This window comes from Manis javanica, chromosome 13, assembly GCF_040802235.1.
Source record: "Manis javanica isolate MJ-LG chromosome 13, MJ_LKY, whole genome shotgun sequence".
Classification (NCBI taxonomy): domain Eukaryota; kingdom Metazoa; phylum Chordata; class Mammalia; order Pholidota; family Manidae; genus Manis; species Manis javanica.
This window is the reverse complement of record NC_133168.1, coordinates 51,380,291-51,398,527: the sequence shown is the minus strand read 5'-3', so window position 1 is coordinate 51,398,527 and position 18,237 is coordinate 51,380,291. Positions and strand designations below refer to the sequence as shown.

Here is an 18,237-nt window from a genome sequence, read left to right as displayed (position 1 = left end):
TTTAATTTTCTTATTTGTACTGTTTATTATTTATTGTTTGCCTTCCTCACTAGAATATAAGCTTCTCAAGGGCAGGAATCTTTGCCAAGTCTGTGCACCAATTTTCCAAAGTCTTTAGAACAGTGCCTGAAACATAGTAGGAGTTCAATAAACATTAATTGAATAAGTAGATTTAATGAGATCTTAAATAGGCAAGACATATTGTTGCATGACTAAGAAAAGGTAATTGGTTCCAGATTCAAAGGGACATTAAGAAATGAAGATTTTTAGTATCAAATAATTGATTAAAGATTTGATTCAACTGCTTAAATGCTGTAAGAGGTTGAAGTCAGAATCTGAGGTGATAGTTGATAATGCAGTCTCCACAGAATAAGCCCATTTTATTAGGTAAGATCCAGACAGATGTGGCCAAAATATAGGAATCTACTGACAAGGCCAGTTGATTTGAGCCATGATGGCCAAACCATTTCTTTGGTCCAATATCCCACAGTAACAGGATTAACTATGCCACGGTTTCCCCTTTTCTAACCTTTAAATTGCTAATGTGGCTGTAACATATAAAAATATTCTTGGATTAAACCAGTGAATAGGAATTGTAATAGAGGCAGGGCAAATTTAAAGATCAGGGCAACCACAAACCATGATAGAGGGGGCTATTAATGTGACTAACTCATCCTGGCAGGAAATATAGGAGTCAAACCTCCAAATCACAGGGAAAAGATCAACCCAACCAATCCACAAATTTGAGTCACTGAGACTATGCCTAAGCCCACGTGAAGCAAGCAATTGCCTGGTTAGTTTAAAAGGAGTGCTTTCTACGTGATTGAGGGATGGTAATGCTACCATGTTAGAACCTCTAATACACACATTCTATATCTAGCAACTCACTGAATTCTAGCAACAACTCTATGAAGTAAGTGCTCATACCTACCCTTTGAACCCCTTTTACAAATGAGAAAACTAAGCTGTAGAGTTTAAGGAACCTGCTCCAGGTCACAGAGCTAGGATGCCAAGATTTAAACTCTTGTGTCTGTCACTTTAGAACTTGCTCATATCAGTTCACTGTTGCTTCATTATACTGAAATGAAAACTGATGATTCCTTAACAAACTACTACAAACAAACTTTAGATATTACATTAAATAGACAGAACACTATGCTAATCATTAGGTAAATTTTCTTAATTTCAAGAAGTACGGAAAATTGTTTAAGATTTTGACTCATTCGTTAGAGAGAGAACATTATTATTTAGCGGAGTGAGCCTTAACAGATGGATGAACTGGCCTCTCCAGATTTCTTCTAGATTTATGAAAAACAAAATATCGTAGGATAACAGAACCAGGTTACCTCTAAGTCATATTATGCTAGTTGTTATCCAGCTATGTTTATACGGTACATTTGGGACAAGTCAGAATTGCACAAACTCTCCTTCATTGGAAGGCTGAGGTTTGTTCCTGTCTGGAACTTTGTTCAAGCGTTGAGTCTACTGATTGAGGGAGTGATTGCGGTCTGCCAAGGATGCTGTGTAAAAAGGAAGTCGTTTCTTCCAAGAGCCTTGTTTGTGTTTTTGAAAACTGTTTCAATTTGTGTCCTGTTTCCATTCCCATACCCAGCCCTCCCAAAGTAAACAGATGACAAGCAGTGGTGGTGGGGTAGTGGTGATGCAGGGGTGGGGATGGAGGTGGAGGAAGGAAAGAGATTTCCCTAGGGCAAGAGGATTTTCAAAGAACTGAAATGTAATTTGGAAATATACTCAAGTACCAAAAACAGATGGGCTTTATAGTATCAAAATCAGCCCAACAAAGCAGCATAAATGTACACTTCTAGAATTTCTGTCTGCTTATTCTAAAATGATCAGACACTGATGGACATTATTATACTAAACATTGATAGACATCCATATACTAAATTCCAGATAAATTAATAGCTAAATATGAATTCTTGGCACATCTAAAGGTGCATCTTTATATCCTATTTATCTCCACACATCTTCTTTTACTTGCTCAAAAAAACTCATCTGTTTTTGGTATTTTCTAGAAGAATTGACCCTGAAATTTCCAACTATGGCACTAAAAATCCTGTAGGGTAAAAAAAGAAAGAAACAAACAAATAAATTCATTGAGAAAATTAATTTCCAGAATTTTAACTAAGGCTGACAAACAAGCCAACTTAGAATTTCCCCTTTCCAAATCTGCTCCCCAGACCTTAGTTGACCTCACACTTGGATTAGAAAATTACAGATGTGTGTCTAAAAAAATTTTTTTAGACAATACCAAAGATCTCTCAGGTTTAGATAAAGCTGGACAGAAAAATATAGGCAAAGATCATAAATGAGATAATAAGTATAATAAGGAAGTTATAACATGGCACAGGCACAATCTTTGTGTAAAAAAAATGTATCTAAAATGATGTGCATTCATAGAAATTCAGAAGAGAAAGGAATGGTGGAAACTATGAGAGGAGTTAAGGAAAAATAGAAAACTTTATTTTGTAATTCTCCAACAGAAAAATCATTTATATCTTGCCAAAATTGTTTTATATATTAAGTTAAATTATGGTTTCAAATGTAGGTAAATATGTCTTTAGTTGCAAAATTTCAGAGACAGCCTGTACTTTTTCCTGATAAAGGTCAAGCCCAGTGAGAAGTTCCACATCGCGGACCCGGGCAGTGTGTGCTTTCAATCTTTCTTCAATCCAAACAGCTTCTGGTTTATTTTCCTGAAAAAGAGAAATTACAGACTATTTTTCATAGGGCATGATTTCACTAACATAAAGATCTTTTATTATTTAGAAGTTGTCCTTTTTCCTGTAGTATTTATTACCTTAAATCTTAATTTGATAAAGCTAAATTTTGTTGTTTACTAACATAAAAAGAAAAAAAGTACAGAGTATACTATAACAAATAGAAACCATCCCAAAGTTTAGCCATTTTTATATTTACTTCAGATGTACATTTTTTAAAGAAATAAGATATTACAGATGAGGTTAAGTCCCCAGTGTTCTACTCAGTGTTAAATCATTATCATGAGTCAGTGTGAATTCAGTCTGTGCTTTTGAATTTTTACTGAACATCAATATACAACATACACTATTGATTTATGAGTTCTTAAGCTTGTATAAATGATAATAGAACTGGATTTCTATAATTACTTTTTCATTCAGTCTTACGTTTGTAATCAGTTCATAGTTATATATCTAGATCGGTTTAAATTATTTGTTTTTAGCTGTGGTTTGTGGTAGCACAGTTTATTTTTTTTTTCATTGCCACATGGATACAAGTTTTAGCATTATAACTAATACCGTAATGAAGAACTTGGCACATGCCTCCTGTGTTCAAAAACATGAGTTGCAAGGATATATAAATGGAATTGTTGGGTCATAAAGTACCTGCAGCTTTAACTTTACCAGATACTAAATCTAGGACTCCTCAAAGGGTTTAAAGTAATCTACACCTCCATTGTTATGGAGGATAATTCCTGCTTCCCCACATCCTTGCCAAATCATGGCAGGAATAGTGTTTTATCATTGCTGAATTTTATTACCCTGAGCATTATTATAGTTAAGTATCTCTTTTCAGATATCCCTTAGCCATTGACTTTTAAGAAGTTTTTTACTGCAGAAAAGTTAGTTCAATAATTTAGACCCATAGATTTATGAAATTCCTTATTCTTTACTAATTTTCTGATGTTCATATGATAATGCTAATTTTTTAGTTTTTTAAAAGCAAGAAAGTTTCAAAGTTTACTTAGACAAGTGTGTTAGTAACTCATTTGACTTCAGCGCAGTGGTTTACATGGTTTTTAAACATGAGGGTTAAAGTAGACAGCTTATTATTTGAACCAGAGGAAGCATGAGAGGAAATTACTCTGTTTCTACCCACTAAAGCATTTCTCTGAGTGAGATTCATCGTGTGAGTTAAATTTATTTGAAATTGATATGCAATGTATTATAATTTGAGCCCCTGTTTCCAATGGGGATCAATTCATTTTTTTTCTCTTCCCTGTCTTTACTATTTCACATTTCAGCAACATTTAATAATTTTGATCACTTTTTTCATAAACTCTTCTCCCACTTGGCTTATATTACTTTACTCTTTCCTGGTTGGTTTGGTATCCATTCAACTAAATGTTTACTGAACACCTGACTAGGTCTACCCTTTTTTAAGACTGAAACTAAATCATCTTAAAGGAGAACCCATAACTCTACCTTGGCAGGGGTAATACTCAAGCTCTTTGATACCAGGTAGCTCACAGGCACCAACCAATCTGAGCAGAAACCAGCTATAGATAACTGCTTCAGCTTAACCAGCATGTGCCAACTGAATGGCAGCCTTGTGTAGAGACAGCCTTTATGAGTTATATTTAAATTTTTGCTTTTGAATATGCATATATATATATATTAGAACTGCTACATAATTAGAAATATCATATTCTCCCAAAGTACAACTCACTTAGTTTTTTTGAGGTGATATCGGTTTCAGCATTTTTTCCCCACCCACTTCCTTATTCTCTCCCGTCAACCACTTACAGTCCAGTTATTGCTGCTACCGTACTAATGAAACTGCTTTATTAGGGGTCAACTACTTGAATGGATTTTGTTTAGAACTTCCACTTAGTTGACCACCTCAAACTTCTGAAATTTCCTACTTTTTCTCCTGTACCTCTAACTCTTTACTTGTCTGATGAAACCTTCTGTTTCCTTAACTGATTATAGTTTTTTTTCCATCCTGAAAATATAGACATTTCTCTCAATTTGATGTTTGGACCTTTCTTTTCCACTTTCTTCGCTTTGGCAGTTTTATTTCACTCCCACAATTTAATACCAACCCTTTCTCTACAGTTCTGAGTTCTCTTCAAAGTTCCATAGCCATACTTTCCAATATTTGCTGGGTTATTTTATAATAATAATAGTCACTTGGACTCATGGCAATATTCTCATTGATCTGACAGGAATTTAACAATACCAAGTTAAGTGAAAAAAGAAAAAATGAAAAGGAGGGCAGTAAAGATGCAAGGAAAATAAGAAGGAAGAAAATAAGTAAGGCAAAATTAATCTAGTTCCCTAGATTAAGTATGAGGTAGAATGAAACCTTCCCTATCATTTCTACAACTGGTGTCAGTTCCCTCAATCCTCTTGTAGTAGGAGTACCAATTCCACACTGAGGGATTAAAATACTTAAAAGTGCAGAGTTTTCATACAGTGTGCCCCTTAAAGCAAGCCAACTATTTCACTGGGAGCTTAAAGTGTTCTAATGCTAGTGGAAATACTAGATGATCTGGATTTATTAAGGTACAGTTTGTACTGTACTTTCTGGATGATTTGATTAGAGGGGGTTTTACCTGTACAAAATTTCACTTAATGTTGACTTTAGACTATAATCCCATCACTAGGTTTGATTTCTTTATAATGGCTAGAATTGGTTGTTGAGATTAGGATTTTACATCAAATAGCTCATTTAATCCACGCAACAACTTTCATGAGAGGAGGTGAATATTTTTACACAGTTGAAGAAAGTGACATTCAGTATTTACCCAAACAAGCCAATTCAATAACTGAACCTATGATGTCCAAATCTCAAACCCATGCAAGGGTTTTTCACCATGGAAAAAAACACAAGTCAGTTAAGGAAACAGAAGGTGTCATCAAGTTCTATTGGTACTGCTTCTTATATATCCTTCCAGATATTCAACTAGTTTCTCAGTCTGGACCACCAACAGCAAATGTATCCTTCCCAAAACAATGATTGTCTTATGTATTTCCTGACCAGTCATGCCTAAATTTTCAGTCACTTTAGATTCTCATCCTGCCTCACTCCTTCCTCACATTTAATTGACAGCAATATCTTAACTTCACAATCTCTCTTAAAACCATAACATGGTTTAAGTTTGCTTTATACTTATATTATGGCCCGTAATTATCTTTATAGATGCCATACTGCAAATTTCTTAAAATCTTGGATAATGTGCAATCCATTAGTAATGACGTCTTATTCAATAGAGATGATGCCTTATTAATCCTGAGGTCATCTCCCCTTTGGATGATGAAAGGAGGTTTCATATTATTTGTACATTACCTTGAAATTTTAGCATTGAAGGTAGCATTTTTAACAGATGGAGAAGAAGTTAAAGAACAGAAGAGCATGAGCAATGATGTTGAAGTAGGGAAACTCAAGATGTGTTAAAGTAATATCCAGACTTCAGCTGGCCTGGAACTTGGCTCTGCAAGGTCAACTGAGGGTAAATTGTGAAGGTTTAAATACAGGCTGGGAGACTTTGTTTGCTTTTATTATTATTATTATTCAGGATAGATAATCAATGTTTTGGGAAGAGGAAGTATGTCATAATGAAAAACCAGATTTTAAGGTAAGTTGGCAGTTTTGTGTAGAAATGAAGGGGAGGACAGGAGATAATGAAGTTGCTTTAGATTAATTTCCAAAAGCCCTCACAGAAGGAAATAAGGGCGTAGGCCAGGGATAGCGAAGTTTCTTCTTTGCATACCCATTCTAATCAATCCATACTAGCTACCTAGAACCTCTGTGATTAAGTACTATTTAACCCTGATTCAGCGGTAAAGAGCACCACATGGTAATAGTCACCACTGTCTGCCACTGGAAGAGGAAGTGAAGAACGTTGGTTTAACCTTATCTCAACTAAATAAAAATCTGACAAGAAAAGCAGGAAGAGATTTAACTAGAAAACATCTCCTAATAGGTTCTTATTTAAAAATTCTTGCTCGCTCTGAGGCCACAGATGACACACTGGTTAGCCCCTAACCTTTGCCCTTCATTTTTAGTGAGTGAAAAAGACCATTTGAACACTCAGGCTCAAATCCTATCTTCTACAAGACCCAGCTAGAATGTCACCTTTCCTGCCAGCAAGTGTATCTCCTTTGAAATCTGCATCAATTTTATTTTATTCTTTTACTTTACTAGGCTTCTAAGTAATAGAGTATGAGCCCATTTGTATAGAATTCATGTCTGATTTATCTGTGTACCTCCCATAATGCACAGTATGGTGAAGGCAGTTATTTGTTGAACATCCGAAAGAATAAGGTTGATCCCAATCTGGCCTAGAAATAAGGCTTTAATTTCCAGTCTCTAACAGTCTGTGGGATTCCTCCATGTGAGTGCCCATTTCTACAAACCTGACATGCCTAAATTTAATTATCCTACATACCTGCTAAAATTGTTCTCATTCCTAACTTCCCTTTCTGTCTTTTTCCTAATTGCCTACATTTAAAAATCTCTGATTCATCTTTGAATCTCTCTTTTCTTTTGGATCTTGGCACCCAATTATTTTCCAAATCCTCTCCATTCTTTACTTCTTCCAAGGTTCTTCCTAATCCTCTCAAGGTGTTCAAATCCAGCCCATCCTTCAGGGACCAGCATTACTCCCCCTCATTTTATGTAACCTTTAATGATTATTCCAGCCAAATGTGTTTTGAATGTGAAATACTGAATCCTTACAACAGATTAGGCAATTAATTCCAACTTTGTGACATTTCTTTTATTTTAATTTATAAAAAATTACTTATGTTATTGACTGACCCATTTATGTTCTTTATTTCATTTATCCTCATTTATATTCATTTATATATCTTATTTATATATCAAAGTTATATAGGAACTCCTTGAGAACAGAGAAAATGTATTCCTCCTTGGTGCATTCTAAAGAGATTTCATGATACTATACTTTAATAAGTATTCTTTGTTGAATAACTTCAGTCCAGGATACATACTTTTTTTCTATAAAGAATATAAATGAAATTTGAAGTAACTACATATCATTTGTGTTGATCCAAAAAGATTTTGAGGTGGACTATTACATGATGTGAAAAAAAAGGAATGTTACTTCTACTTATTTTGTGCTTGTGTGTGTGTGTGTATATAAAATTTCAGACTTCTTGTTTCAAGTTGATGGACTTTTTAGGTTTACATATTCATTCAGGAAACATTAATTTAGTGTCAACTTTGGCACAGAACATTAACATTTGTGTTCAGAATTAAAGTGTTGATAAGATACCACCCTCTCTTACATTGGTGAGTATGAGTAAAATGTATATAAATAACATACACACTATAGGCATATATAAACACATGTTCACGTAGACATATCTACATTTAAATTGATGCTAATTACCTAGAGCTCACTAGTCTAAAGAAAAGTTTTAAAATGAGGACATTTTTACTATAGTTCTACCCATGAAACACCTGAAAATTATACTGCAGTCGGAACACACTTATGAAAGTTCACACGACCCCAGCCTAATTGTTCCCGGTCCTGAGGACATTCCCAGAGCACACTCACAGGGCAGCTCTCCACGTTGGTAGGTCGGTGAGGAATGATAAAGGACAGGACATCCAGCCACCCAGGGCAGGCATCGGGGGTGTGGCTCTTATTTTTACAACTAGTCAACACCACGAAGTAGTGTGTTGGGATGGGAACGTTGGTGTTGGCTACGTATCTAAAAACATAATTGAAAAGATTTGATTTTATTATATATTTGCTTCCAAAGGTTATAAATGTCTTCATATACTTTTGGAGAAAGGCCAAGGTGAAAATAGGGTTTAAAAAAAAAGTAAGTGAATTGAATAGAAAGTAGAAAATCTTATCACACATTTTTCAGACTTCAGTGAGCCAGAACAGAAATTTATAGAAGTGCAAGCTTGGTCATTTTAATATTTGGGGACAATATTAGAATACAAAGAAAAGCAGACCATAATATGCCTCCTGTGTTTCCTAGCTGTGTTGACTTTATACTTCACAGTGACATTTTCTAACAAAGGAGGGGATGGGACCAAAAGAGCCCAATTCCAACCCAGTGGTGCACGTCCACTGGATGTTTGGATGAGTACTAATCCCCTAACGTTCTATGACTTAATGTTTCCTCAGTTCTAACACGGAGGTGATTCTCTGCTGCCAGCTTCACAAGGTGGACATGGTGATAAATCCATCCAACTGATGTGACAGTCCTTTAGTTTCATATAATGAACATGAGAGTGCTTTTAAAAGTTTTAAGTGCAAAATAAAGGTATATTAGTATGAGAGTGCTAAAGGAAATACTAGCTGGTATAAGTAGTAACATAGTACTGTGATTTAGAATTTCTACAGGGACCCAGAGATAGATTTTCTAGGTTCATATTCTGGCTTCATTAATTGTGAGATGTGGACACAGTACTTAACTTCTCTGTGCCTCAGTTTCCTCATCTTGAAATGGGGCTAATAGAAATGCTTTGTGGATTAAATGAAGTACATGTAAGTGTTTAGAAAAGTACCTAGTCTGTAAAGTGCTACCAAAGCATTTGCTGCATTTATAACATGGTGAAATATAGGACCATAAATACTGAAATAAGGACACAGTAAGCAAAATAGGAAAGGCCACACACACTTAGGAGTCAAAATGTTACTTTGTGGAAGGTACAGGTAGCAATCATTGCTTTGCATCATAATCTAGGCTCAGACAGTGCAATTGCTTAGTTTGGATCTACATACATTTTGATAATAAAGAGAAATAATGGATAAAACTTCTAAAACTCTCTAGTCCTATATGCTGCATTCAAAAGTAATTCTTAGAAACATGTTATGACTAGGTTTGGTACAAAGATATACAGTTTGGTAGAACTAGCTTTCTACATGAAGCCTACACCCTCTCCTGGGTGATAATTTTATGAATCACCCACTATTGGACAATATTTTAAATCATCACTACTTGATTTTTCTTATTTATTGCTGGACTGGTTCTATATTTACCAATAATACAGTGAGTCTTCTCTATCTCCTTAACTCTTTTTTTGTCCATTAGTTTAAGACTTTCCCAAATTTAAGTTTTGCTAAACTTTTCCTTGTACATATTTTCTTTGTACATCAGTTTAAATTTTTGCCATATAAAACTTTCACTAAGTATTAAGATAAACTAGTTGAAAATGTTCAACAATAACATCTCTATATAAATATTACTCAGTAATATTTAGGAATCTGAGCTTTTATTTAAAATATTGAGACTTCCCATTATGATACTCTGTTGCTAAGTAAAAAAGTCCATTTGGTTTCAAATTACTTACTCTGTAATTTCATTTGGAGCATCAAAATGACCATCATAATTATAATCAAATACTGGTCCACTAACCACATTTACTCCATTTCTTTCCATAGCATGTTTTACAAGAAGAACACTGTGAAAATAATCCCACATGTCTAAAAATAAAAGAATAATGTGTTAATAATTCGCAATCACAATATAAGTCACAGGGATGGTAGCACAGCATGGAGAATACAGTCAATGATTTTGTAACATCGTTCTTTGTTGATAGATAGCAACCATACTAGAGGAGGTGCGGACTGGTCTTACGTTTAAAACATTACATGAGATGTTTCAGAAATTATGTGAGAGATTCTTCCTGTTTCTGTTTAAAACATTAGAACAAAATGACTCGGTGTCAGAAACAAGTTACAGTAACAAGATGTGTTTTAGTTTGTAAGTTCTTAGAGTCACTTAGGTATTTTTAAGTTAATAATGTAATTATCTACTTACATTTGAATGCTTCGTACATAGGGACCAGATTACTTGTAATTAAAGCATCATATTGACTATCAGAAGTTCTATTGTGTGCTGCAAAACAAATGAATTTTATTAAATCTACCTTTCAGAGATAATATGACATACTATGTAACAGGCAAATTACTACTACATAAAATTATAAATCATTAGCAGTCAAAACACAGACATATAAGTGCTCTCCAATAGAGGTTATCAATAATGTGGGGAGTTTTGTGCATTTGATAGCTGTAGTGGGTTGAATGGTGATCTCAAAAGGTATGTCCAAGTCCTAACTACCAGCCCCCACCCCCATCCCAGTGAACTCAATAGGCAGGAAAATTGGGTCTTGGCAGGTGCAGTTCAGTTAAGCATTTCAAGATGAGGTTATCCTGGAGTTAGGGTGGGGTCTAAATCCAATGACTGGAATCCTTATAAGGAGAGGGAGGGTCAAAAAAAAGGAGAAACTCAGGAAAAAATGGTGGTGTGAAGATGGAGGCAGAGATTTCAAATGATGCAGTTGCAAGTCAAGCAATGGCTAGACCCCCAGACCTTGGAAGAGGTAAAGAAGGATTCTCTCCTTCAAAGGGAGAATGGTCCTGTCAACACTTTGATGTTGGACTCAGGGCATCCAAAACTCTAGAATATGTTTTTATTGCTTTAAGCCACCAAGTTTGAGTCAATTTATCATAGCAGCTGTGGGAAACAACCATAATACTGATAAGAATGCATAGTTACTGAATGTGCACAAAACAATGCCGTTATAAATAACTCTTGGACGTGCCGTCTAGCATAGTGGGCCATGTACTCTTGAACCAGACCAGCTGGGTTAGAACCTCCACTGCCTACCAGCTGAACCTCCTAAGCGAAGTGTTCTGTCCCTCTGTGCTTCATTTGTCTCATGGAAACATTGTGAGTTTTTAAAACTCTGCAAGCCTAGAAAGGTTTATAATAATACTTTTTATATTTCAACTCTACGTGGATATCTTAAATAATACTTAAATGAAAGGCCTATGGGTGGGTGCTAAAAGGCAAGGAAAAACAAGTTGGATTTTTCCTTAAAATTTCACATGCCGTTCACAGTCCTCAGATCCCCTATATGTCTTTTCTACTCTTCAAATCAACCCTGAAATTTGGGAGGGCCACCAACATAACATTACCTCCTTCTCAGAGAAAAATACGAATGAGCATCTAATGGAATTTCTAACAAACAGAATTTATAGTGGAGAGTTAGATGGGAGTTTCATTTTATGCTTAACACTTTTTGAGACAAGCTGTTCAGTTCTTAATTTCATTTCCTTGTCAATGCAAACATTTCTATATCATCCAATATCTTATGGCTTAACAGATACCATTTTACATGCCAATTAAAAAACTGTATTCATAAAATGCTGCAACTATTTATCCTAAGGTATGCATAAATGTGGTAGCTCCAATTGTCTGTAGACAGTGTAATGAGATCTATCGGTTTATCCTAATTCTGTATTTGGAGTTTAAATTCATGATCTACTTTTCATTAAGCCTTCTTTTTTCCCACTATAACTCTGAGAATCTCTAAGTCATAAATCTCTAAATTGACCTTGTTGGTCATGGTTTCAGGGAAATGAAGCCAAATATCAAGAGTAAACCCATTCCCAGAAGCTAAAATTGCTGAAAATCTCATGGGTGAGTTCATGCAAATGACATTTCCTGATGTACGGGGAAGCAATTTGAGTTTTAGAAAAAACACACTGGCTTTTGCATGTTCCTAAAAAAAACTCCAAGTTTATTTGGCTGCTAAATCCACAGTTGAAAGTTGTTGGACATACTGCATGAACGAGAGGCCTGAATTCCAGCCCGATTTCTTTTCACAGGCACAGCTGCATTCTCCCTGCAGTCCTTTGCTGGGGCAGTAGCCAGAAAAAATGTTTTCTTAGATGCCTGTGTCCCTCTCCAAGGAATCTTTAGTTTTAAAATTAAACTTAAACCTGCCCCCAACTCTCTGAACATCTGGGCCAGATTAGAACTGATGTGTGGTTCCCGCTGCAAAATTTATTAGTCTTTATTATAGCCATTGCACTGCTTCAGGCCGGCCCACAACCACTGGAAGCCTCGTGGGCAGCTAGTTTAGCCCAAGCAGGTAGTTTGGGTGGGGAGCATATGTTTAAGGCACATGCCCACATCCAGCTGATGAGGGCTTTCTAAGCTGCTGCTCTAAAAAAGAGTTATACTAACCAGGAGGATAGAGGAAGCCGTGGGTGATATTCTTGCCTGGTAAATAGAAGGAACATTTTTGGCTCTCAGAAGAAGAAACCCTGACATCAGCCCGCAGACAGTCTGGGACAGTGGGAGGAAGAGGTGATGTGTCTCCCTGTTGAAAGAGAGAGAGAGAAAAAAAATTACTCCCCCACTGTGGTTCACCCATCACCTTATATGGTTTGTAACTTCCCTAGAATGTTTTCCATTCAACCTTTTCCTATTTTCTTAGTGAATCAGGTCTACGTAAGCAATGGAAATGGACATCTTCATCAATGCTTTCCTCTGTGGTTCCCTTCTGGTTAGGGACACCAGGAGGGCAAATCAAATGTACCTTGGAAAGGAATATTTGCAGAAGAAAAAGTGAATTGAGAGCAGATGAATAATGTGAGCTATTGCTAAAAAACAAAAGCCTTTTCAGGATTTAACTTTAAAGTAGTGATGTATGTTTTGCCTACAAATAAAAATTGAAAATAAAACAAACATCTTATTTTTAAAATACACATAAGAACTAAGGATAGTATTCCTCAGTTAGGCAAGTACTTCTAATTAACCTAAAATTAATTCAAAGAAGTTGTAGGTGTCTCAGCTTACTTATTTGGGGATTTAAACACATTTATAGTTATGCTACATTCATTGTGAAATATAGGAGTGTATCTTTTATAATTTTTCTTTGCAACTCTATTCATAACTAATACAATGACTTATTCACTAGCAGGCATCCTATAAATGTGCTGCCTAACCTAAGTATTTAAGATAACAGCATTACATTATCTTCATATTTTGATTAACATCTACTCATAAGTAAATGTTTTGCTATTCATTTAATTATTTCAGAGATTTTGATTTACATGCCCTCTACTGCCCACAATGTATTCTTAACAATCTTTAAAAATATAATTTATAAAAAGCTTATAGTAAATTACAATGTCTTTCCTGTATTCACTACATTGTGTCAAAAGCAAGAATTAGATAGCTATGGCATCTAAAATGTATGTGGAAGTCATTTTACAATCTATACATGTATCAAATCACGTTGCATGCCTTAAACTTATACCATGCTATATGTCAGTTATATCTCAATAAAGCTGGGAAAAAAATAAATAAATAAAAATGTAAAAGATCAGTTCACAAAGAAAAAGGCAACATACACCGTGTGCTACGTACATACGCAGTAGAGTACCATGAGGAGGTATAGAGCAGGCAGGAGATAAAGAAATGGTAAGTCTGGGGAAAAGCATCCAGAGAATGAAGCCCCTAACATACCAAAACACTCCAGTTGGAAAACACTAGGCAGCAGTTGAATAGACTTCTCGACTCGATTGAATACATTTATTTTTGCTTCCTTCTGAAAGCCCCTAACAAGAACAGTAATTATGAAAGTACATAGGGGATGAAAAGAAATTTTCAGGAGCTGGAAATTAGATAAATATATTTGTCTACTATGGTAACCCGACTTAGATGTAAACAGTGACAATCAAAAGCCTATGTATGGCTGGGGAAAGCACAAAAAAAACTGACTCCTACTGCAGAACCCCCCAGGGTAGAACTTGGGAGTCTCCTAAAAACAAGATGTGCATAGTTCTGAAGATAAGAGGATAGGCTGAAAATCTGTAAAAAAAGGCTAGGCAGAATGTTCACTCACTGGAGAGGTTGAGCCAGAGGGATGATTAGACTAAAGGACACAAGACGCCTCAGGGAGCAGGTGCACCATACTGAAAGCAATGGAATTAAAAAAAATCTGTATACTGAATGGTAAGCTCCCAGGCTCATTGCTCTCATGTAGTGTACAGATTTTATATGCTGGGTCAGATTAAAACTGTCCTTTCTTTGGAAAACAAACAAGCCTGAAAGGAAAACAGGATACTTAAACAATTGGGAATTCCTAACAGAATAGCTGGTTCTTGTCCTGATGAGCCTGTAGAGAGGCCTATTGGCTGGCAGGTCCCAGCCATGTAGCTTTGTGCCTAACCTTTAAACTATGAGCTGACAGCCAAGGACCACTAGACATTCTGTGGGGGTCAGGGGAGGAATCAAGAAGAAACAGGCAATGCAGAGAGCAGAGGAACACTTGCTCCTCAGAGAGATGAGCTTATACATGGCATCCATATAGAAAGAACAGAAAGCAATAGAAAAGGAAAGAAAAGAGAAAGAACTTTTGGGAGTTAAAAATATGGCAGCAGAAATAAAATATAAAATAAGATCTATAAGATGAAGTTGCAGGTATCTCTCAGTAAGTGGAATTAAGGCAAGAGGATGAAAAGGATAGGGAATATATGAAAACATTAGTGGATCAGTCCAGAAGTTAATGTCTCATTAATTTTGAAGAAAAGGTATTTCTAATATTCTAATGCTAAACCATCAATTAATCATATAGATAGAATAAGAACCTTTTGAGACACACAAAGTCTCAAAAATGTATCTTTCCCTTCTTCCTTTCTCAGGAAACTCCTGAGTGATATAGTTTACCAAAACAGAAATAAACCAAGAAATATGAATGTATTTCTGTTAGAGGTGGTGATTTAACTCTCGCCATTTATTTCACTCTCCTGATGGCAGACACTAGAAAGCTGAAAACATTTGTTTATATTCTTTCAAAAATATATCATAGTAGACAGTTCTGAATGACCAGTTTTCTTCACTTGGCATAAATAGGTACAGAAAGATGTAAAATAGGAGAACCAGGAGTACTGATAGCTGACTGAGTCTGACCTGTAGACATCCAGAATGTAAACTGATGTTTCCACCACATATCTTTATCATTTTACTTTAAAACTTGACATGTTGAATAAATTTTCCTTGAAGAAGTGTACCATATATAAATGTACCATAGATGCATTTTCCATAATGTGAGGGAAATGAAATGCCTATATTCAACAGTTAAAATTATTAAAATGTTAAGGAATTTATTGTCATTTTTAATGAGACTGCAGCTGTGAAAGTTGTGCTCCAACAATTTAATCGGGCAAAATATTTTACTATTTTTCTCAAAGTGGCATGGACTTTGGTTTGGGGGAAATGGAAGTACTAAAAGAAAATTACACGTTTTCTGCTAATTGAAAATCTTGTTTCTTTCATACTAAACTTGAAACCCCAAATATAAGACTAGGAAAGACAGGGTGTGGCCTCCTTTATAAAGGTGAGATTATGCAATAGACAGCCCTCTAGAAGGATGGGGGAAAGTATGGTCACATCGCCTCTGCCTCTAGGGCTCCTGAGGGAAGCATAGTAAACCACCCCTCCCACCCCCACCCTACCACCCCTGACACACAGGAACAGTTTCAACGCTGCTATCTTTTCAGAGTTCCTTAGTGTTTTTAAGCCAGGGGATAGAAAGTCAGGTAAACAATAAATAGAACTCAGAGACTCAGATAAAATCCAAACTCCCTAGCTCTCAAAATTCTTCAAGAGAAGCAGATGATAAGCATAGACAGGAAAGTGAAATGCTTTCATTTCTAGTAATGGCGTGGGGATAAAATAATACTTGAACAGGGGATAAAACTATTTTTATTGAAGTTATAGACTACCTATAGGCTGAACATAAAAGCTAAAACTTACTTAAAGATTGGACAGTTACAATCTTGCCTTTTTTTAAGCATAATAACTGCACATTTTAAGTTATTTTTCAAGTCACGTGATATTTTTCTACAGGGAAAAATATTTGTATTACAAAATATTTAATGTTTAATATTTCTTAGCACAAAAATGTTTACAGTATACAAAATGTCCCTAGTTTTTGAGACTTACAAAGCATGAGTGGGTCACAATTTCTAATACTGGAACTAAAAAGCTTTAGAAACAAAAAAGGCTTTTTACAAAGTCAATGATATGGGAGATGTATATACACATATAGATAAAGAGGGAGATATTTTCAAAGTGAACTAGATTTTTTTTCTCTGAAATAGACCTTTGATTTCATATTAAGTTTATGAAGCAGATAGTCTAAATAGCAATCATAAGTCTTACTCTTATTTTCAACTTTTCACCTAGGAACAGAAAAAACAGTTCAGATCTTTCTACTGAGTAGGCCCAGAAGCAAAACCCATAGACAGTCTGATCAACTTTAATGGTTTTGAAGCAGCTGCTACAGGACCATGATTTTAAATCACCATTACTTCCCCAGAACTCTTCCGAGATAACAACACAAATTAGAAAACCCACCAAAACCACAGAAAAACAAGAGCTCCATAAAACTTAAAGGCAAAAGCCAACTGGGCCCATACACTAAAAAGTGCTTATTTAAAGTCTGATTTTTCGAATACAGAGCTGATTTACAGCATTTTAATGTGAATCTCAAAACATCCTCATGTGTAATTTTCTTGAACCACAACATACTAACAGAGTAATTTCTGAATTAGAAAGCAGAAAATTGCTAGAATTCCATCCTGTCACTTAGAAGGAGAAATGCACAGGTACTTCTGTGGGGTCAGTGAAAGGACAGGAACTTTTGGTAACAAAGAAGCTAGTTTTAAAACAATAACAAAAAAGAATTGTACTAAACTCCTAGTCTGAGCCCACTTAAAATCTCTTGGCCTTTGGTTTCCGCTAAAGCTCATATAAATTCAGGAATGCAGGACATCAGGGGAAAGAATTAAAAACATAAACATTTCCCTAAACTCCACACAATCCCTTGGTATCTGGACTTTTCAAAACAGAATTGAGTAATAAGACTGGCCTAGAATATACTGCCTTTCTCAAGAACAAAAACAAATAGAAATTATTTTAAGGAATAAATTATTTCATATTGTTGTTTCATAGTATGCTGAAGAAAATCACAAACAACTGAACATTGTGTATATTTAGAAAGTGCTGTTGTCATTAACCATACATATGTACACAGTTAACTGTAAAATATTTGCCCACATTGGGAAACAGCATTAGTGCCCACTGATCACAATTAAACCATTGTCAACAGCAAAGCTGGCTTTCAAAATACACTAAGCTTTAATTAGTAGTGGGAAAATGTGGTATTTTTCTCCAAAAATCTTGAATTGGAATGAGGGTAAATAAACCAGATACAACCAATCACTTCCTTTCTATAAACAGAAGTAGAATATCTGTACTCTTAGCAAGAATAGTAGTAGATTGAGGTTTGTCATCAGTTGGATCTAAAATACTAACATTTTCTCTGCAAACACAAGTTCCTGCTTATTTATTTATTTTTTTGGTTGAAAGTACTGCTTTGACTTTGAGCCTTTAAAATAAATGGTTGGGATTAATTTATCCAATGCATTCATTCAATAAGCATTTACTGGGCAGCTCTATTGTGCTAGGGATACATTAAATAAAACCATCCCTGCCCTGAAGGATTGTTTTGACTGGTTTTTGGCAGACTTTGATTTTTGCTTTAATTTACATTTCTCTGATTGCTAATGAAGTTCTATTTCTTGGCTCATGTCTTTGCCCATTTAGAACTAAGATGCTTGTCATCCTCTTGTTCATTGTTGGAAATTTATTAACTATTCTGGAT

At 35.3% G+C, this 18,237-nt stretch overlaps 1 protein-coding gene across 1 annotated transcript in view; it reads right to left on the bottom strand.

The window, feature by feature from the left end:
* Positions 1-2,462: 2,462 nt before the first annotated feature.
* ENPP3 (ectonucleotide pyrophosphatase/phosphodiesterase 3) overlaps positions 2,463-18,237 on the bottom strand; it is a 67,713-nt gene continuing 51,938 nt past the window's right edge. The window contains exons 21-25 of the mRNA XM_017679155.3: positions 12,747-12,882; positions 10,530-10,607; positions 10,060-10,192; positions 8,306-8,462; positions 2,463-2,717 (exon numbers count right to left, since the gene is read on the bottom strand). Of these exons, the coding sequence (XP_017534644.1) occupies positions 2,547-2,717; positions 8,306-8,462; positions 10,060-10,192; positions 10,530-10,607; positions 12,747-12,882 (675 nt within the window). The 3' untranslated portion in view covers positions 2,463-2,546. The remainder of the gene's footprint in view (positions 2,718-8,305; positions 8,463-10,059; positions 10,193-10,529; positions 10,608-12,746; positions 12,883-18,237) is intronic.